At 49.8% G+C, this 20,928-nt stretch overlaps 2 protein-coding genes across 4 annotated transcripts; one reads left to right on the top strand and one right to left on the bottom strand.

Annotated features, from left to right (window-relative positions):
- Positions 1–944: 944 nt before the first annotated feature.
- On the bottom strand, positions 945–10,828 carry LOC120319074 (arylacetamide deacetylase-like 3). Of its 3 annotated transcripts, none has more exons than XM_039367401.1 (4): positions 10,462–10,828; positions 4,090–4,306; positions 3,448–3,511; positions 945–2,909 (listed from the first exon to the last, which is right to left on the bottom strand). In XM_039367401.1, exons 1-4 carry the CDS (start codon positions 10,471–10,473, stop codon positions 2,135–2,137), a joined length of 1,068 nt encoding a protein of 355 aa, XP_039223335.1. In that variant the 5' UTR covers positions 10,474–10,828; the 3' UTR covers positions 945–2,134. The 3 variants fall into 3 exon arrangements, with proteins under 3 accessions (XP_039223335.1, XP_039223337.1, XP_039223334.1); XM_039367403.1 differs by lacking the exon at positions 10,462–10,828 and adding an exon at positions 7,199–7,478; XM_039367400.1 differs by lacking the exon at positions 10,462–10,828 and adding an exon at positions 4,876–5,768.
- A 938-nt stretch (positions 10,829–11,766) lies between these two features.
- On the top strand, positions 11,767–17,259 carry DHRS3 (dehydrogenase/reductase 3). The gene is made up of 6 exons (XM_039367648.1): positions 11,767–12,037; positions 13,323–13,466; positions 13,772–13,891; positions 14,112–14,350; positions 15,153–15,278; positions 16,415–17,259. Exons 1-6 carry the CDS (start codon positions 11,840–11,842, stop codon positions 16,497–16,499), a joined length of 912 nt encoding a protein of 303 aa, XP_039223582.1. The 5' UTR covers positions 11,767–11,839; the 3' UTR covers positions 16,500–17,259.
- The last annotated feature ends 3,669 nt before the right edge of the window (positions 17,260–20,928 follow it).

Genomic DNA, 20,928 nt, shown 5'->3' with positions numbered 1-20,928 from the left:
GAGCTACTGGTTCAGCCTCCCGGCACATTAATTCCCCCCTTCGCCCCCCCCCATGACGCAGGTCTCCCATCCATTTTCTCCCCTTTCCCTGCAGCCCCTAGGCCAGGGTGGGGCTGAACGGAGCCAGGGGCCATGGCTCCTTAATTTTAACAAGGTTTATTTTCGAGTCAGAAGCTTGGTGATCCCTGCCAAAATTCCCCACTGGCTTCAGCGTTGAGTCACATCCTAACAGCCATTCTTTTCGCTCTGATGCCACTTGTGTGAATGTCAGTTCACTTCTGAGTCACTCCGGAGCAGCGAAGATTTGCAGGTTAGGTTGCAAGACGCGAGAGGAGAGAGTAATGCCTTTTTCTCTTCCCATTTTTTTTGGCTCCCCTTTATCCAAACCAACGGACTTGGGAGCAGGGAGCGCTGATGGAACGAAGCTCTCTGCTCTTGTGGCCGGTTCTGAAATTGGCAAAAGCATTAAGATGGGGACATCTTCAAACTGTTTCGAGAGAGTGGGCCGTGACAGCGCCCTTAATTTCGCTGTGAGCAGTTTTATATCCAATTCTGTTTTTTTTTTTTTAATACTGTTCCCATCTTTCCTTAAAACATGAACAGAAACCCCCATGGGTTGAGAATCTGTGTCTCCACTAGATAGAATAGAATAGAATAGAATAGAATAGAATAGAATAGAATAGAATAAGAAATGGCAGATGCAATTTGCCAGTTAGACTAGCCATCGCTTAGAGAGGCCCATGTAAATATGATGAAACATTCCTGGAAGAAGGAGGAGGAGGAGGGGGGGAGGAGGAGGAGGAGGAGGAGGAGGAGGAGGAGGAGGAGGAGGAGGAGGAGAAGAAGAAGAAGAAGAAGAAGAAGAAGAAGAAGAAGAAGAAGAAGAAGAAGAAGAAGAAGAAGAAGAAGAAGAAGAAGAAAAGAGAGGAGGAGAGAGATGGAGGAGAAGAAGAGAGATGGAGGAGAAAGAAGGATGACGAGAAGGAGGAGGAGGAGAAGAAGAAGAAGAAGAAGAAGCATCCACACACACAACTTTGTTTAGACTTTAGTTTCACGTGGCTGAGGATCTAAATCAAATTAAACACGTTTGTTTGTTGAATGATTCAGAGTCTGCAAATTACGCCTGAGAGCTAATCAGTAATCGAGTTAGTCGTATTGACGGACACGGCGCTTGCTCACACGTAGCACAATCTGGGCGATAGGGCTGCTAAGATCTTATCTAAAGTAAACCTGGCCTTTCAAAATAAGAACGAGGACAGAAGCCGCGTTGCCGAAATTGTGGCCACGCTCGCCTTCAAGGGCTGCTCCACACGGATGGCTTTGCAGTAGTCCAGTCGAGGTTGCTGACGAAGGAAGGAGTGGGGAAATTAGAGGACAAGGACAGGGCAGAATGACAGAAAGACAGAGTTGGAAGGGACCATGGAGGTCTTCTAGTCCAGCCCCCTCTCAAGCAGGAGACACTTTCATGCAGAATAAGAGAGCTGGAAGGGACCTTGGAGGTCTTCTAGTCCAACCCCTTCCTCAAGCAGGAGACATAATTTGAAAATGCAACTCAGGCTTGACCCTCCAAGATTCTGTTCCTATAATCCTATCCCTGGTAGGCTGTTTTCTTTTATATTTCATTTCATTTCAGCGTAGCATAACTTGGTTTTATCCACATTATAAGAATCAGAAAAACTTAATTCTTCGGTTTATTCATCAGTGGAATAAGCAGGTGAGCAATGAGCGGATCCCTTGCTATTTGCTGCCACCTAGTGGTAGAAAGCACAAATGGTTGATCCACAGTTGGAAAGCAGGATCCTCGAGTTATGACAACAACTGAGGCCAAAAGTTATGTTATTTAGTGATTTAAGTTGTAAAATGGTGGAAAACTTCCGGTGGGCCATTCTAGGCCCACCGGAAGTGCATGGATGCCACTTCCAGAAGTCCGTTCTAGGCCTCAGAGCCCTGGAGGAGGCCTCCCAGGCCTAGAACAGCCCGCTGGAAGTGCGTGGATGCCACTTCTGGAAGTCCGTTCTAGGCCTCAGAGGCCCAGGCCTGCAACCATGCAGAGAACTGGTTGTTCAGATATTTGAATCCCACCACTGGTTGTAGCCCTGGGACTTTAAAGCGATGCGAGAAGGGTCTGGGTGTCTCATAAACCGCGGACGAAGTCGGCCACCTTCTCCAGGATCTCCACCCCTGCGGGAAACTGGATGAGACTCAATTGGCAGAGATTGATGATCCCGTGGAAGCCTTGCTCGGCGTGGAACCAGGTGACCTTCACTCCGTTCTCCTCCAGCCGCTTCTTGTACAACAGAGAGTCGTCCCGAAACACGTCGTACTCGCAACTCACAATAAAAGTCTCCGGGAACTGTCTCAAGATAGCATCTTCGACAAACAGCGACGAAAAGGTAGTCTGGAGGAGAAATGGCACTTGCTTGTGGACCTCCGGCTTGAACGGACCCAACGGGCGTCTCTCATACTTGCGGCGTTTAAATTTCTCCGGGATGTTGTCCAGACTGAGCCACTTTTCGCATTTCTGCCGAAAGGCATCTGGCACATGAGAGCCCTTCAGGATATCGTCGACCAGCGAGGAATCTTTCAAGAAGTACTTCAGTCCATAGTACACCACGCTGTCCTGGAACAAGATTGGAACCGCCGCGTTCTGCTGGTACGACGGGAGGTTGAAGTCCAGCGCTTGGAGTCCGGGGTAGATGAGGACCTGAGCGCGAAGCTTGGGGAGATCCGGGCGTCCGAGAAGTTCTTGTGAGATTACGGTGGCGAAGTTGCCTCCTGCGCTGTCCCCCCCGATGGCAATCTGGGAAGGGTCAACGCCGTGCTCCTCGGCGTGTTTCATGAAGTGCACGGTGGCGGCCAAACAGTCCTTCCACTGAGTGGGGAAGGCGTGCTCCGGGGACAAGCGGTAGCTGCAAAGTCACCAGGCAAAGAGTTAAAGGCAGAATAATTGGCAGGTGAGGGTCAAACTGGGGAGGGGTCCTTGGTGGTCCCTGAGTTTGGCCGTTTTACCTGCAGATGTTGTATGGAGGTATATAAACAGAGAGCAAACCCCTCTCCCTTCTAGCACTGATGATGTTCCCTAGTTGGGCTATGAAACGTCTGCAAGAAAACCACCAAGCTCAGAGAACACAAAAGACCCCACAATCTTCCTCCTCCTCCCCCCCTCCTCCTCCTCCTCCTCTTTTCCCCCTCCTCCTCTTCTTCCCTCCTCCACCTCTCTGCAAACCCCACTCCCTTCTAGCACTGATGATGTTCCCTGTTTGGGTCGTGAAACGTCTGCAAGAAAACCACCAGGCTCAGAGAGCACCAAGGACTCCACAGTCCTCCTCCTCCTCCTCCTCCCCCTCCCCCCACAAACTCAGTTCCCTTCTAGCACTGATGATCCACATTTCCTCTTGAGACATGAGCACATAGGTTTACATGGGATGAGCGTGGCGTGTCACTCACCCAACCACGACCACCACGGCTTCACTCTCCTTGGCAATTTTACTGGTGATGTCTTGGTAGTAACCTGGGGGGGGAGGGGGGATCAAGATTAATACAGAGGTAACCATCAAAGCCTTTGAACTGTACTGGTATGAAAGTCCCTCTGTCGACTTTGCCCGACACTGGAAGGCAACGAAATTACGATGTAGAGTTTTGATGATTAGAAGAAACAAAAAAACAGATTATACCGTAGACAAAATATAAAGGATGCCGTAACTATAGAGGAAGAAGCAGGTTTATATGGGTCATTGCTGCAAAGGAAAATGGAGAGACATTTCTTTAAATTGGCTTTGTTTTCTGCACCTTTGTGTCTTTTCCTTCCTTCCTTCCTTCCTTCCTTCCTTCCTTCCTTCCTTCCTTCCTTCCTTCCTTCCTTCCTTCCTTCCTTCCGTCCTTCCTTCCTCCTTCTGCGCCTCCGTTCCAAAGACAGGTTGTTCCACTGGTTAATTGTTCTGTCTAATTGTTCTAATTATCACCCGTCATTTTTCTCAGCCTCCAGATGGCTGCTGAGGGCATCGGAGGTTTTCAGCCACCCTTTGATTTGTTTACTTCTCTATTGATTTATTCAATTTCCCAAGCCAGCCCTCGGGCTGGGCCACTTACGGATGCTCCCGATCATGCCAGCTCCTCCGTGGTAGAAAACGAACCCTTTTCTCCGGCCAGCCCAGGAAGTTTTGGGGTAATAAACCCGGACCGGGATCTCATCAAAGACAAAATCTTTGGTGGAAACTCCTGGATGGATCTTAGATTTCTTCAAAGTGATCAGGAATCGGATGAAAACGACTTGCTTGCAAAGGCGCAGAATCTCCAAGGTCTTCCCCTGTTTTCCCCCCCCCCAAAAAACAGGAAATAGATCAGAAAGAAATTAGGGGAGCCTTTTTTCATTTTTGTTCACTTCTGCGGTTAAAAACTTGGTATATTTGGTTAGTGTCAATACAGGTGGCCCTCAGGTTACGACCACAATTGTTAAAGGAATCGTGCTATCATTGTTAAATGAATTGCGGAAGTTCTTAAGTTACACACACAGTTGTTAAGTGAATCTGGCTTTTTCCCACTGACTTGGCTTGTCCAAAGGTTGCAAAAGGGAATCACGTCTCTCTCTCTCTCTCACACACACACACACACACACACACACACACACACACACACACCCTCTGGGATACTGCGACCATCATAAACACGAGTCGGTTCCCGAGCATCTGAATTCGGATCGCGTGACCCTGGTGAGGCTGCAACGGTTTGTAACCACGAACCATTTCCCTAACCATAAACCTATCCGAGGAGCCAAAAAAACCAAAATCAAAGTTTAATTCTTATTTTTTTTTTCCTTCCGTTGCAAGCGCAAACTTCGGAAGCTCAGCGTAAACTTTTAAACCACGATAGACCTACCAGGGTGAAGATCATCACGATCCCCACGTGAAGGAGACGCAACTTAAACGGGTGGCGCAATCCCGACGGGATCTTGGTCCGCGTGAAATCGTAATAAATGCTCCAGGAGGTCAGCAATAAAATGGCCAGCCCTAGGGCAGCAACTCCGCCATAGAGAACGGCCAAAAGATACCCCATTTTGTTGGGAGATGGCCAAGCCAAGACGGAGACCACGAGTCAAGACGATGGAACTTCTTCAGAAGTTCTCCAGAATGCCTTCCTTCTCAAGCTGCTGGCTTGTTTGTGAAGTGATTCCTGGCTGCTGTGCACACCTCCACGTGCAGATGTCTCAATCCATGGGATAATTGTGCCCGAGGAAGGCGGTTTCCAACAGTGTTGGTTGGAATGTGGAAGTCACCCAGGTGCCTACTTTGATTGTAGGCCAGAAAATCGGGAGTCGTCCCCCCCGTGACTCAAAACTTCTCGTGCTCAATGTGCTCTGTGGGAGGCTGTGGAGGAAGACAAGATTCGGAGCCCAACAAGTGTTTCTTCCAACCTCTGTGGACTTCTAGGTTGTCCTCTTTCTGCCCATAAAAGCCAACGCATCCCTTGGCTGCATCAACCAGAGAGACAGCATCAAGACCACCAGAAGAAGGCCACCCCTTTATAGTGCGCTAGTGAGCCCAGACTTGGAATATTGCGTCCAGGTCTGGACAAGCAGAACGCGAAAAAGTTGTTGAGATCCTAGAAAGCGTGTGGAGAAGAGCAACGAAGATGATCTGGGGGGCTAAACTGTACAATGAACAGCTAATAGAAGACTGCCAAGGTCCCATCCAGCTCTATTCAGATTGATTGATTGAAAATGGTCTAGAGGCTCTAAAGGCTCTCCTGCTTGAGCAGTGGGTTGGACTAGAAGACCTTCAGGGTCCCTTCCAGCTCTATTTTGATTGATTGATTGATTCTCCTGCTTGAGCAGTGGGTTGGACTAGAAGACCTTCAGGGTCCCTTCCAGCTCTATTTTGATTGATTGATTGATTCTCCTGCTTGAGCAGGGGGTTGGACTAGAAGACCTTCAGGGTCCCTTCCAGCTCTATTTTGATTGATTGATTGATTCTCCTGTTTGAGCAGGGGGTTGGACTAGAAGACCCCTGAGGATTCTACTTGTAATTGATACATTTTTTTTCCTGATTGTGGCTGTATATTTCCATCTTTTGACCATTTTTTTTCCCCAAGGATGGTTCATATTTTGATAGTGAGTCTTTTTGCAATGAGTGTTTTTCTACCAGGGTTTTATTTAATTGCTGTCCGCACACCCAGAGTCACCTCTGCTTAGATAGGCAGACAGATAAATTTGATTAGTAAGTAAACAAATACTTGCCACCATTGTTAATCTTATCAGAGCATTCCTTCGCAAATCACAAGGGCGGATAGCTTTATTTGCCCAGCCCACTCAGGTCACACAAAAGTCTGGGAACATTTTTTTTATCTCCGAAATTGAGTGGTGGAGAGAAGTGAGCATACAGCTAGTCCTCGAGCTTACGGCAACGGTTTATGTCGTTAAGTGAGACACTGGTTAAGTGAATTTTCCCCATTTTCTTGCCTCAGTTGTTAAGGAAATCACTGCAGTCGATTAGTTAGTAGTTGTAAAGTGAATCTGGCTTTTTCCCCCCATTGACTTTGCTTGACAAAAGGTCGCAAAGGGAGATCCCGTGACACCCCCCCCCCACGCTGCGCCTGTCGTAAATATGAGTCAGTTGCCCAAGCAACCGAATGTCAATCCGGGGATGCGGAAATGATGGTGTAAGTGTGCCAAAAAAAAAAAAAAAGTCCCTTTTTTTCAGTGCCGTTTGTTGCAGCTTTGAACAGTCACTAAATGAAGGGTTGTAAAATAAAATAATAAAATAAAATAATAAAATAATATAATAAAATAAATGAACCATTGTAAAATAAAATAAAAGATAAAAGATAAAATAAAATAAAATAATGAAATAAAATAAATGAACCGCTGTAAAATAAAATAAATAAAATAAAATATAAAATATAAAATAATAATGAAATAAAATAAATGAACCGCTGTAAAATAAAATAAATAAAATAAATAATAAATAATAAAATAAAATAACAAATAAAACAAAATAACAAAACAAAATAAAAAAGAAAATAATAAAACAAAATAATAAAGTAAATACAAATAAAATAAAAGCTTTGCCTCTGCTAAAAAAAGGCCCTCCCTCTGCCACTGCTGCTTTCCTTTTCAAATTCCAGGTGAGCAGGTTCCCTTATCTACCTGCTTTGGATCCTGTTCAGGGTGCTAATCCTGCAATTTTAAGGGTTAGCGTCTCACCTCCTATCTGATAACTTCGCACCAAGTGGTGATTTCTGGATACAAACAGGATATCCGAGCCTCTCTTCCCAACACCCGGGCTGGTTCTGTTGCACGCCCATTTCCTTCTGAAGGAGGCTTTAACCCCGAGGATAGAAAAGCAGGAAGGGAAAAATATAATGGATTTGGCTGGCAATTTTCCTGACTCTTACACAACCGCCGTGTTCCGTGAAGTCAAAAATTGGCATTTGTAGGTTGGTGTGAACCTGGTCATCAGAAATAGCTCTTCTCCCCTCCAGACAGAGAGGCGGGCGGCATATAAATTTAACAATAATGATTGCTCTTTAAAATTCAGAGTAGCACCTGCCACCTAGCACCCCCCCTCCACAGACTGAACAATTGTCAGTAACCAATCAATCAATCAGAATAAGAGCTGGAAGGGACCTTGGAGGTCTTCTAGTCCAACCCCTTGCTCAAGGCAGGAGATCCTGCCTAGACCATTTGTGACAAAATGGCTGTCCGGTCTCTTCTTCACAACCTCCAGGGATGGCGCAGCCACAACGTCTGACAAAACAAACCTCTAGATAGTGGACATGGCAGACAACAGAAGGGGAAGAACTGGAGGAGCTAACAAAGAATAATAGAAACAGAACAACAGGTCTGGCAACACCCTGAATTCTTTCAGTGCAGCTTTTGACCCACAAATGCCTCGCAATCTTATTGTGCAACTTCTCGTCGAAAGGGAGAACACATCGGAAAAGCTGAAACTATTAAGATGGCCAAGAAACGCACTCTTAACACTTTATTTTTAATTTGAGGTTGCTTAAAACGAGAGCCAGTCTCTCTCTCTTTCTCTCCCTCTCTCTCCCTCCCTCTCAAATAATAGATATTGAAGCAAATGTGATATTTATTCATCTAATTTATACAGTTGCCCACCTTTGCAAACAAGAGACGAACTGTGATACGTTCACTTCCCTTTGCTGGCTAAACCATTGGCTGCCACTAGATGGCGCCCAAGGATTGTAAATTCAGGAAAAATCTGATCAGTTCTGTATTACTTCCTCGGAGTTGCAGCCAGCCAGGCCGGCAGGCAAGAAGGGAGGGTGGAACAGAAAGAGAGAAAGAAAAGAAGGAGGGAAGGAGGGAGGAAGGGAAGAACAGAGAGAGAAAAAGAGAAAGAGGGAGGGAGGGACGAACAGAAAGAAAAAGATAAAAGGAGGGAGGGAGGAAGGGAGAGAGAAAAAGAGAAAGAGGGAGGGAGGGACAAACAGAAAGAAAAAGAAAAAGGGAGGGAGGGAGGGAGGAAGGGAGGAAGAGAGAGAGAAAAAGAGAAAGAGGGAAGGAAGGAGGGAGAAAGGGAGGAAGGAAAGAAACATATGGAGTTGAATGTACAGTTTCCCAATTACCATGTGTGGTATGTATGTATTTATTTATATATGAAAGTTACGGGATTAAAAAATAACCTTACAACATGAAATATTAAAAAGTCATTTCTCTCCCCCCCCCCAATGGTTGGACATTGCCAAGTTGCAACTGAAAGCGACAGAAAACAGAGCAGACCAAAACAAGCTTGGAAAAACCACCGGCCAAAGTTAATCATTCATCTTTTAAAAGTTGACCTTCGAAAGCAATAACAATTAACCCAACCCTGTTGTGTTGCTGTCTTGTCTTAAGTCTGACTGTTCTTCCAGCGTGAGATTTGTTCCAGTCTGGTTCGCCCCAGAAATAAAATATACTTTTCTGGATTTCTTTTCGTACAGAGAATACGATACGGATTTCTGACCTACATATAATTTCAGAGCGTGGGTTTTTTGTTGTTGTTGGCTTTTTTTGAATAGTGCAAGCTGATTAATTTTTATAATGCGGGCAGTCCTTCGGTTATGATCACGAAGGAGCCTACTATTTCTAGCGTGACGCAAGACATCTGTTAAGTGAATTTTGCCCCATTTTACGACCTGTCTCGCCACGGTTTTTAAGCAAATCGCGGAAGTTCTTCATTTTAGTCACAGGGCTGTTCATCAAATCTGCCTTCCCCGTTGCAGGAGGTCGCAAAATAGGATCACGTTCTCCCAGGACACTGTGACCGTCGTAAATTTGAGTCAGCTGCCCAGATCACGTGACCGTGGGGATGCTACAAAGGGCATTAAGGGTGAAAAACGGTCCCTTTTTTCCTTGTAACTTTGGACGGTCACTTAACAAACTGTCGTTAAGTTTGTTGTAAGGAATGCTCCAACCCTGGAAGTTTTTAAGAAGAGATTGGACAGCCATTTGTCTGAAATGGTATATAGGGTTTCCTGCCTGAGCAGGGGGTTGGAGTAGATGACCTCCAAGGTCCCTTCCAACTCTATTATTATTATTATTATTATTATTGTTGTTGTTGTTGTTGTTATTGTTATTATTATAATTAAATAAGTCACGGGCTAGCAGTATCCCCCCCCCTTCACTTCCTAAATCTCCACCTTTTAACGTCTCACCATCTCATTTATAAATAAATTGTCCTGTTCAGGAAAAGATTTGATCATAAATGTTCCATCAGAAAAAAAAAAAACCCTGAAGATATTTCTCTCCCCTATTTATGTTATTTTCTGAGCACAACCTGCTGGGGTAAGTGTGCTGATGCGGTTAATTTTTTCTCGCTGGGAGAACAGTTGGGGGGGAAAAATATGTGTTTTGTATGGCACCACTCACAACAGGGAGAGAATCAAAAATCTCGCAGGAATGCCTGGCTGCAAAGATTGGCTTCAGAAGGCCAGTTTAAAAGGTGGGGGAGGCGCAGGAAAAGTTGCCCTCAACAAACAGAGATAAGACTGGGGTTATAACATGCCTCCCTTCACCCAGAGGAGATAAGGCAGGGGTTCCAAAAAGTCTTTATTCTGCATTTCCTGCTGGACCAGCCATAAGGAGGGAAATTTTGGAATTGCGCAGCTGAAAAAGGCAGCCTTGGAAATATGCTCTCAAAGTGACACACCGTCCCTGGATCCTGGCTTAATCGGCCTCCAACTCGGCTTGTTTGGGTTCGCTTTCAAGCTTCCAGGCCTTAAAATCCACGCCGGGGAGGTTTTAACAGAATAACAGAGTCAGAAGGGATCCTGGAGGTCTTCTAGTCCAACCCCCTGCTCAAACAGGAGACCCTACAGACCATTTCAATCAAACCAAATAGAGCTGGAAGGGACCTTGGAGGTCTTCTAGTCCAGCCCCTTGCTCAGGCAGGAGAGCCTATGCCATTTCAATCAATCAATCAACTAACCAATCAATCAATCAATCAAAATAGAGCTGGAAGGTACCTTGGAGGTCATCTAGTCCAGCCCCGTTCAAGCAGGAGACCCTACACCATTCCAGACAAACAGTTCTTCAATCTCGTTGTTCAGTTTTGCTGGGCCCTGCCATAGTTTGGCCTGCTCATCTTTGCATTTGGGGTAATCCAGGTTCGGGGTGCGAATGTGAGCAAGGTGTGTGTTGACATCTTCACAAGAGGCTGGTGCGCGGTGCAAGAGCCACACGCGAAGACATCCAAAGGGAGCATTTGGGCACATCAAACTGAGGTCGAGGATTCAGTGTGTTGTGGGAAGTCAGCTCAGGTTCCAGGGAAAGGCCTCAGGGGTGGAGAGACCCGGGTTCAGATCCTCCCGCTGAGCCTTGTCAACTTTGGCAAGTTTAAGAGGTGTGTGTGGGAATTCTGGGAGTTGAAGTCCACATCTCTTAAAAGTTGCTTAAAGGTGGGGGGGGAGGAGATACCTGAGCCCACCCCCAAAGAACCCCCTCCCCCACTGGAGAGAGCTTCAGAACCAGAACCGGCTCTGATCCGAGTCCTCCAGCGGGAATCCCGACCGGCCTCGCCCAGCCGGGGGGAATCTGGGTCGGGAGACCCCCGGAGGGGGGAGAAGCTCCCCCCCCTGCGCGAGAGGAGAGGGCCCGGGCAGGATTCGCGCCGGGCGCCCGCTTGCAAAAGCCGGGCCGGCTGGCCAAGGAGGGGCGGGGCCATCTGGGGGCGGCGCTGCAGGGGAGGAGGGCGAGCCCACCCCCCCCCCAGCGGGGCCAGGGAGGGAGGGGCGGGGCCAGGGGGCGGAGCTCGCCCTCCCCTCCCCTTCCCCCCCTCCCCCGGGCGCCGTTGCTGTCACTCCGCGCTGCTTTATAAAACCTGCTCCTCGCAGCCCTTCCAGAGCTCGATCCGGAGTGAAGCCCGATCCGCAGCGCCAGCCCAACCGATCCGTGCAAGGCAGACCCCCCCCACCCCCGGCTAATTCCTCCAGGGCTGTCCCGGGACAAGCGCGGGGAGCCTCTTGGCCAAAAGTCGGGGAGGGGGCTCCAGAACCAGGAGCCACCCCCGCCCGCCCTCGGACCCTCCTGCAAAACCAGCCCCCGCCCGGGGGCGAGTTTCGGGGGTCTTCGCGGCTTGGAACGCGGTTCCAGCCCTCCCGGAGGGGGGGGACGCTTGGGCAGGGGGTCTTGGGGGCTCCGGGAGGGGGTCGGCTGAGCCAGGGGGCATCCGGGAAGGGGGGTCTACTTGTTCAGGGGGTCTTGGGGGCCCTGGGTGGGCTGGGCCAGGGGGTCTTGGGGGCTCCGGGAGGGGGATTCGACTTGGCCGGGGAGGGTCTTGGGGGGCTACGACCTCCGCCCAACGTCCCACTCGGCTCCCGGGGGTCTCGCCGGGGGCTGCCCAGGATGGGGTGGGGGCGGCTGGGCGCGGCGCTGCTGCTGCTGCTCGGCCAGATGCTGCTCCAGACGGCCAGGGCGCTCTTGGGACGCCTCCTGCCGGCCAAGCCCCGCGACCTGGCCGCCGACTGCGTGCTGATCACCGGCGGGGGACGAGGCATCGGGCGCGCCCTGGCTCGCGAGTTCGCCCGGCGCGGCGCCCGCAAGGTGAGCCGGGGGAGGGGAGGGGGGGGAGGGCCCCGCGAGACCCCCCCCTCCCCAAGGAAGCCTTTTGCGGTCCGCAAGACCCACCCCTATTCCCGGTCCGCGCTGGGTCCAAAAAGTTGCCTGAAGCTTTCCCGGTGCGCGGTTCGAATCCTACCGCTGCAAACGCGCCCTCCGAACAAGTGAAGTTCCTGACATTTGAGGACGATTAACCAGCGGAACGGCTGGCCTCCGGAAACTGTGGGGGCTCCGACACTGGAGGCTTTTAAGAAGAGACTGGACGGCCACTTGTCCGAAATGGTATATAGGGTCTCCTGCTTGAGCAGGGGGCTGGACTAGAAGACCTCCAAAGTCCCTTCCCACTCTTGTTATTCTGTTAAAACCTCTAAGGCCTGCAGCTTGAAAGTGAACCCAAACAAGCCGAGTTGGCGGCTGATTAAGCCAGGATCCAGGGACGGTGTGTGTCACTCTTAGAACACATTTTCAAGGCTGCCTTTTAAGCTGCGCAATTCCCCTTTGGAGGGGGGGCTCCTTTGCACCCCAAAGCAGCACTCAGCAAATGGGATTTTGGGTGGGGGGGCTGCAGCCGTATGAAACTGTCTTGGTCTGTTTGTGGGGTTCGGGTTAGTTGCTGGCGAGGCTCCCGGCAAAGACGGGGGGGGGGGGAGAGAGGGGAGAAGATTGCAGTCAAGTCTCTACTTGAGCAAGGAAAGCATTTAGTTGTGGGTGGGTGTGTTTGCAGGCATGCATGCCTGGGGAGGGGGTGTGTGTAAATCTCATACCTTTAAACATCAGAGAGATGCCTTAAGAGGAGATTCTTGTTTCAGCTTGCCGAAAGCAAAGGAGAGATTTGTGGGCAACTAAGGAGATCTTGGTGTGTGTGTGTGTGTGTGTGTGTGTGTGTGTGTGTGTACACCTATCGAAAATAACTTCATCCTTTGAAGTTTGATCGCCCAGAACCGGATTGAGTCATGTGGCTAAAACACAGGTAATTCCTCAGCTTACGAACCACGACGGAGCCCAGATTTTCTGTGGTCAAGGGAGGTGTGTGTGGAGCGGGTTTTGCCCTGTTTTACGACCTTTCCTGCCACCGTTGTTAAGGGGATCCCTGCGGTTGTTAGGTTAGGAAGCCGGTTGTTAAGTGGATCTGGTTCCCCCTTGAGTTTGCTGGTCAGCGGGTTGCAAAAGGGAATCTTTTTAAAAATCTCCAGTGTGGAGCACCCACAACTTCCACCCTTCTACCCGTCCATCCATCCCTCCCTCCATCCATCCATACCTCCTCTTGCAGATTATCCTCTGGGGCCGGACGGAGAAATGCCTGCAAGAAGCCACGCAGGAGATTGGAGCGATGGGCGCCGAGGGCCACTATTTCATCTGTGACGTAGCCAATCGGGAAGAGGTTTACCAGCAGGCCAAGGCCGTCCGGGAAAAGGTGAGTTGGGGTCACTGTTGCCCAGGCAAAAAATGGAGAATTACATGGACAGCTCTGATTTTATGGCCTCCCTCCCACCCCATCACATTTTTCCTTCCTTCCTTCTTTCCTTCCTTCCTTCCATCCATCCATCCATTACATCCTTCCTTCCCATCCATCGCATCTCCTTCCTTCCTTCCATCCATCACATCCTTCCTTTCAATCCATCCATTTATTCATCACATCCTTCTTCCCTCCCATCCATCACATCTTTCCTTCCTTCCTTCCCCTTCCATCCCATCCCTCCTTCCTTTCCGTCTCTCCAGGTGGGAGATGTCACCATCCTAGTGAACAATGCAGCGGTTGTCCATGGCAAGACCCTCATGGACAGTGATGACCACGCCCTGCTGAAATCACAACACATCAACACCCTGGGGCAGTTCTGGGTACGGACACCCATTTTCCCTTCTGGGACAGGCTGACTATGGAACGGGCCCCGCCAGGAGGGGCACCCTGAAACGGCTGCCCAGCACCAAAGGGTGTGGGACGGTGGACACTGTAGGAGAGACGGATGGAAGGAGAGGGGCCTTGCCCAAAAGACTGGCTGGCATGCTGCCCCTTTGCCCACCCCAAGCCCTCTGTGCCAACTCTGTTTCGCCCTCTTAGACCACCAAGGCCTTCCTGCCACGGATGCTGGAACTACAGCGAGGACACATCGTTTGTCTCAACTCTGTCCTCGCCTTGTCAGCCATTCCTGGCGCTGTGGATTACTGTACCTCCAAAGCTTCTTCCTTTGCCTTCATGGAGAGTTTGACCCTCGGTCTCCTGGACTGTCCAGGGGTCAACGCCACCACGGTCCTGCCCTTCCACACCAGCACGGAGATGTTTCAAGGCATGCGGATCAGGTGGGTGCCGATAGAATTTGATTCGATTCCCTGTCGCTTAAGACCATTTTTTCCCCCAACTTTGGTCAACTATGAACTTGTGGACTTCAATTCCCAGAATTCCTCAGCCAGTGCTTTGCTGGCTAGGGAATTCTGGGAGTTGAAGTTCCTGCATCTTACAAATCCCACTCATCTTATATCTTATATTGCTAAGGTTGAGAAACATTGAACTAAAGAATTCTCCTCCAAGCTATTGGAGAAACAAACAAACGTCAGAATTTGAAGAACTTTTTGGGCACGGGAATGGTGGTATTGGCAGACAGAAGCTGCCGCAAGAGGCATTTTCTGCTTCTGGCATTTTCTGTCCCCCGGATGGTGTTGGCACCCACAAAACAACTGGTAGTGACAGGTCTGGAAAGAATTTGTCCTGACTAGAGAAGAGGAAGAGGGAAGGGAGACTCTAGGAGAAAATAATCTGGCGGGATTGATACAGTCCACAAAAATGGACTGTTGAAATACCCAGCAATGGTTCAGGTTTCAGAGAAGACAAATTTAAAAACCGAAGCGGCTGTCATTTACAAGGCTGTCGTTAAGTCGAGGACATTCTGCACCCAGCGCCTTGGCTTAAATAAAAAGAAGAATGGATGGAAATTCCTGCAAGGATAAAAAAAGAGAGAGAGAAAAGATAAAGAGCTCGGTTGCGTCACCCTCGCCTTCCGAAGACGGGTTGAGCATGTTGTGTGAAAGCTAATCCAAACTGCAGGATGCTTGGAAGACAGCTTTGGAGGGGTTCTTCTGAGGTGGACTTTGGTTTCTCCTCCAGGTTTCCCAATCTTTTTCCTCCACTAAAGCCGGAGATGGTGGCCCGAAGGACGGTAGAGGCCGTTCAGCGGAACCAAGCCTTCCTCCTGCTGCCGTGGACGATGCACATCCTAATTCTCCTGAAAAGGTAACCCTTCACTCAGGCACACAACTCTTCCAAGGAGATGTTGAACCTGGGACTTCTTTTTTCTCATCTTCCTTCCTTCCTTCCTTCCTTCCTTCCTTCCTTCCTTCCTTCCTTCCTTCCTTCCTTCCTTCCTTCCTTCCTTCCTTCCCTTTCCTTTCTTTCCTTCCTCCCTCCCTCCCTCCCTCCCTCCCTCCCTCCCTCCCTTTTCTCAAAAAATCCAAGAGTGTGTCAAAAGAAGAGTCCAGGCTTCCATCCTGTGGAGGGCAACCTCCGTCTTGACCTTTTCACACCCCCTCCCCGCAGACACCCCCTCCCAGACCTACTTCATGGGGAATTGCTGCACCAAACAGACAGTGGCCTTCCCTCCCAGTCCTAACATGCTTGCATTTCTGGCTGGGGTTTTCTTCTGCTCATCAGCCTTCTGCTCTTCCAGGAAAGGGGTGGGTGGGCCAAGAAGCCCAGTCCCTTGCTACCGAAAGAGGGAAGGCAGCCAAGTTCCTGAAATCCGCTGGCTGCCTGCCAGGCAAGACCTACCACCCCATTCCTTGCCGCGTGTTAAAGCTGCCAAAAGTCTGATCCTCATCTAAAGCAAAGGTGGGGGGGGGGACAGAAATGAAGCCCCCCCCTAGCTTTACCCATCAATTGCTGAGGAAGGCTGGCTCCTAACAGGAGCTTCTGGAGAACTACTTTAGCCAAAGCACGTGGTCCGAGCTTATCCAGCCCTTCCCCGAGACTCAGACTTTTGAATTTCCCACCTGATAGTTCTACGAAGATTCTCCATCAATCCAGGTCGTGGTTGTCCCAAAGGTGCTTTTTTTTCCCTTCCCCCAAAAGGCAACTGCCTTTTCTTGTTCCTCCCCCCCCCCCCCGAATATATTTTGCTTTTCATCTCAGAAGCTTCTGAAGAACTTCTGAAGAACTTCTTCTGAGAACTGAAGAAGCTTCTTGGATGAGAAGTGAAAAGGTTTTCAAGGGGAAAAATACCAACCGACCAAGAACGTCCAGTTGACTTTTGGGAAAACCATCTTTGAGTATCTCTGTTGTCCGTGACTGCAGATTGTAAGAAGCATCACGTTTCTCCAGTTTTTAAGTTCTTCCAAGATGGCAAATCCCATCTCTTCTTTCTTCCCTGGCAGCATCTTCCCACAAGCGGCCCTGGAAGAAATCCACAGGTTTTCCGGGAGCTACCACTGTATGAACACTTTCAAAGGACGGACTTAAACATGGATGGCCATCAGAACCTTGGTCTCCTTCCAGAGATGGGTCTCTTCTTCTCCTGGGACCGGTCCACCTACCTAGGACGGCCGAACAAACCAGGACACGTTCTTAGAGCTCCGAGGCTCCATCGTTTTAGCTCGCGAGAAGTTCAGAGCTGTCCCTCAGCTGGAGGCATCTCAAGAGGGTTTCCATCATCTGCTTTTTGAGTCTCTGGGATGACCAAGGAGGCCTTCCACCACCCCATTTCCAGGCAAGAAGATGGCTCCTGAGGTCCTTCTTTGGAAAGAAAAGGAGTTTGGGTTGTCCTCGGCTGGGCCATCTTCACAGGAGGCATAAAGGCCCATTTTTAGAGTTTCCGTTTATCGGGGTCTCCGAGGAAACTTGCATCTCACCCACCCATTGAAGAGTGATGCGTTTTACGTGAACTTCAGATGGAAGGGTTCCATTTCTGGCTGACGTCTCTGCTGTTGGAGAGACTCAACCTACGTTTACAAGACCCGCAGACACCCACATCCTCCGCCCTACACAACTGTAGGAGCAAGGTGGACGGACACTTGACCTCGATGGAGACCTTCTGGGCTATTGGGCCTGACTGATGCAGGGAGCAGCGAGTGGGGGGGCCAAAGCCACAGGAAGGGAGAACCAGGCTGTCTCCTGCCTTGGGCGGCAGAGGGGAGGGGGGTCAGACTAGAAGATCTCCAAGGTCCCACGCGACCCTAGGATTCTGTAATTCTGCAGGGAGCCCATAAATCCGAGAAATATTTCTGGGAGAGTCTGGGGTTTTTTTTTTTGGCTCTTGTGGTTCATTGTGAACAGCAGACTGGCTGCTGGCGCTTGCGTGTACGTGTGCCTAAACGTGGTCCTCAAAGTACAGGGAGTCCTCAATTTATGACCCCCAATTTATGTCGCTGAGAAATCCATGAAGCCAGTTTTGTGACCTTCCTTGCCCCCGTGGTTAAGTGAATCACTGCAGTTCTTAAGTTAGTCCCACGGGCTACGGCATGCCAGCCACCGGTCTGCACAAAGAAGCAGAGCTCTATCCACAGGATGCAGGCAGCACACCAAACCGCACACTCTAAAGTCCGAGATTCTCCACGGAACCGGTTCCTGGTGCCCAAAAGGTTGGGGGCCTCTGAACTAGAAGATCTCCAAGGTCTCTTCCAGCTCTGTTATTCTCTTATCCCCTCCTGGGGTCTGGCCTCTTCCCCCCCTCCCCTTCCTCCCTTTTGCACTACCCGTACAAGTCAAAGGGTGAGCCGAGCATCCAGGCTGGGCTCAGCGCCCGCCTCAAGCCCACGTCAGCCGGAGCGTGGAGTTCAGAGCAGGGTTAGCCAAACAGCCGATAAATTAAGCTGGAGGGAAGAGGCCGCTGGGCTGGGGATGAACTTTTCACCCGGGCGGGCTAACCTGTTCCTCCCCAGGGTGAGATACAGGTGGGGAGCCCTGGAGAGCCACCGTCTCAACAACGGGGAGGGACCGAAATCAAAGCAAGAAGCCAAGAAGGAGCAACGCCCTGCCGGTTCCCAGGATTATGGTCTCGGAGGTGATTTCCAGGCTTTGCTGGCTCTGGCAGCCCCGGGCAGGGGAAGAGCCGTGCCAATAACCCAGCTCCCAATTCCTCCTCTTTAAGCAAAAAGTTGAAGCAAATTTCTCTGAAGTGGAAAGTTGAAGCAAATTCATCTTCTTTAAGAGAAAAAATGGGTTTTTGCCCCATGTTGCGACCTTTCTCGTCAAGGGAATTGTTGGTGACTAAGTGAGTAGCCCGGTTGTTAAGTGACCCTGGCTTCCCCCATGACTTTGATGGTCAGAAGGTCACTAATGAGGATCCGCGTGGAATCTGTGACCGTCGTAACTCTCAGTCAGAGGCCAAACGTCCGAATCTTGATCACGTGATTGTGGGGATGGTGCAGCGGTCTCCAAGTGTGAAAAACAGTCCTAAAGCCACATCTTTCAGTGCCGTTGTAAACTTTGGATTGTCACAATTGAGGAGACCTTGGTGGTTTTCTTGCGGATGTTGCGTTACCCAACTAGGGAACATCATCAGTGCTGGAAGGGAGTGTCGTGTGCTCTCTTTATATACTAGGGGCTTGCCGTATATTAAATGAGAGGAAACCCGACTCCCTTCTAACACTGATGTTACCTAGTTGGGTCATGAAACGTCTGCAAGAAAACAGCCAAGCTCAGAGAGCACCAAGGACCCCATAGTCCTTCCTTCCTTCCTTCCTTCCTTCCTTCCTTCCTTCCTTCCTTCCTTCCTTCCTTCCTTCCTTCCTTCTAGCACTGATGATGTTCCCTAGTTGGGTCAAGAAACGTCTGCAAGAAAACCACCCCGCTCAGAGAGCACCAAGGACCCCACAGCCACCTAACATCTACACAACACATCAGAAAAAGGGAAATTTCCCTCCTGGCTTCACACTCTTTCCAAGAGAGGATTTCAGCCTGATTTTTCATTTTTCTCCTCTTCTTTCTTCTTCTTCTTAGCTCGCTCACACTCTTTCTTGCCTGGCGGAAAGGAAGAAAGAAAAAGACACAGGACTCCCAAATGGGGGGGGGGGGATGGGAGTGGAAGGGGAGGGGGGCGCAGGGAAAACCCAGGGCTCAGCAAATCCATTGTGTTGTGCTGACAGGGAGAAACTGTTACTACACACTTCAGCTGCCAAGTCCCCTGTGCCACTCAATCCATCATGGTAGGTCACAGGCCGGTGAAATGCAGCCCGGCCGGCTATTTTTGGCTAAGCGAGACGGTGAGATAAACGGGGCATGAACCAGCCCCCCAGCAGGGGGGAGACCCCTCATACCCTCATTAAAGTGTCAATCAAAGAGAGTAATGGCCGAGGGGAAGGCTGGCGGCATTGCTTGCTCCCGCTGGCTGGCGTTTCCCAGGCCCAGCAGCCTGAAACCCGGAGGCACGTTTGTGGGGGCGCGGGGGGGGGGAACACGGCATGGTGGGGAAAGGTCAGATTAAAGGCCTGGAGGCTGAGACTTAGGAACAACAGTTGCCGGATTTGGATTTGGCTAGTCTAGAGAAAAGAAGAACGAGCAGTATTCCAATATTTGAGGGGTGCCAAAAAGAAGAAGTCAACTTATTTTCCAAAGCCCCAGAAGACAAAACAAGAGCAGGGGGTTGGATTAGATGACCTCCAAGATCCCTTCCAACTTTATTATCATTATTATTAAGAAACAATGGATGGAAACTAATCAAGGAGCACCCACAACTTCTGGTGGCAAGCTGTTCCACTGGTTAATTGTTTCCACTGCTAGGAAGTTTCTCAATTCCAACATTGCTTCTCTCCTTGATTAGTTTCCATCTGTTGGAAAATAGGTTGACATCCCCTCATCTTTGTGGCAGCCCCTCAAATATTGCAACACTGCTGTCATGTCACCCCAGTCCTTCTTTTCATTAAACTAGGCATCCCCAATTCCTGCAACCGTTCCTTGTATGTTTTAGCCTCCGATCCCGATCCTCTTTGTTGCTCTTCTCTGCACTCTTTCCAGAGTCTCAACATTTTTTTAATATCGTGGTGACCAAAACTGGATGCAGTAATCCAAGTGTGGCCTGACCAAGGCCTTGTAAAGTGGTATTAACGCTTCACCTGATCTCAATTCTATCCCTCTGTTCATGCCATCTAGGACCGTGTTGGCTTTTTCGGCAACTGCCGCACGCGGCTGGCTCCTATTTAAGCGATTATCCACTAGGACTAGGTAAACATTTTGTATTTTGGGGAAGGGGGGGGGAAACAGGGAAAAGGGAGGTATTTTAAGCCACAAGCCTCGGTTGCACTCTGCTTGTTCGCTTAGCCAATGTCCACACGGATCTCACAGCAAGACATTCTCGCTGGAATCGTTATTTTGCAGAAATACAGCGAAGTTGGCCCTTTGCTTGTGGCCTTCTCTTATCCCGGGGCTGCCAAAAGTACATTTTTTTCCCCAACCCCTCCCTCCCTCCCGATCACTCTTTTTTTGGCTCTCCAAATGAATTCTTTGGCAGGTATGTAAATCCGAGGCGCGCCGTCCTGCTTTGTGCTTTGCGAGGCTTGTGACAGAGGCTGCAAAGTGCCACTCGTAAAGGAGGAGAAAACTGTGAGGTCTAGTCTTCTTTTAGGCACGGGTGGGGGGTGGGGGGGGGGAGTAGCTGGCTGGCTTTGGCTGGGAGGGACCCTGGAGGTCTTCTAGTCCAGCCCCCCCAGCCCCGTTCGAGCAGGAGAACCTAGAGCAGGGGTTCTCAACCTTGGCAACTTTTAAGACTTGTGGACTCCAACTCCCAGAATTCTGGGAGTTGAAGTCCACAAGTCTTAAAGTGGCCAAGGTTGAGAACCCCTGACCTAGAGCATTTAAGACAAGTGTCTGTCCAGTTCTCTTCTTAAAAACCTCCCATGATGGAGCTCCCACGACTACTGTGGAAATAACTGCAAGATTCCAGGAGCAGCCGTGG

The sequence above is a fragment of the Crotalus tigris genome, unplaced genomic scaffold (assembly GCF_016545835.1).
Source record: "Crotalus tigris isolate CLP2741 ecotype Arizona unplaced genomic scaffold, ASM1654583v1 scf7180000020588.15403103151:6194809, whole genome shotgun sequence".
Classification (NCBI taxonomy): domain Eukaryota; kingdom Metazoa; phylum Chordata; class Lepidosauria; order Squamata; family Viperidae; genus Crotalus; species Crotalus tigris.
The sequence above is the reverse complement of the archived record's forward strand: the minus strand, read 5'-3'. Positions and strand labels throughout refer to the sequence as shown.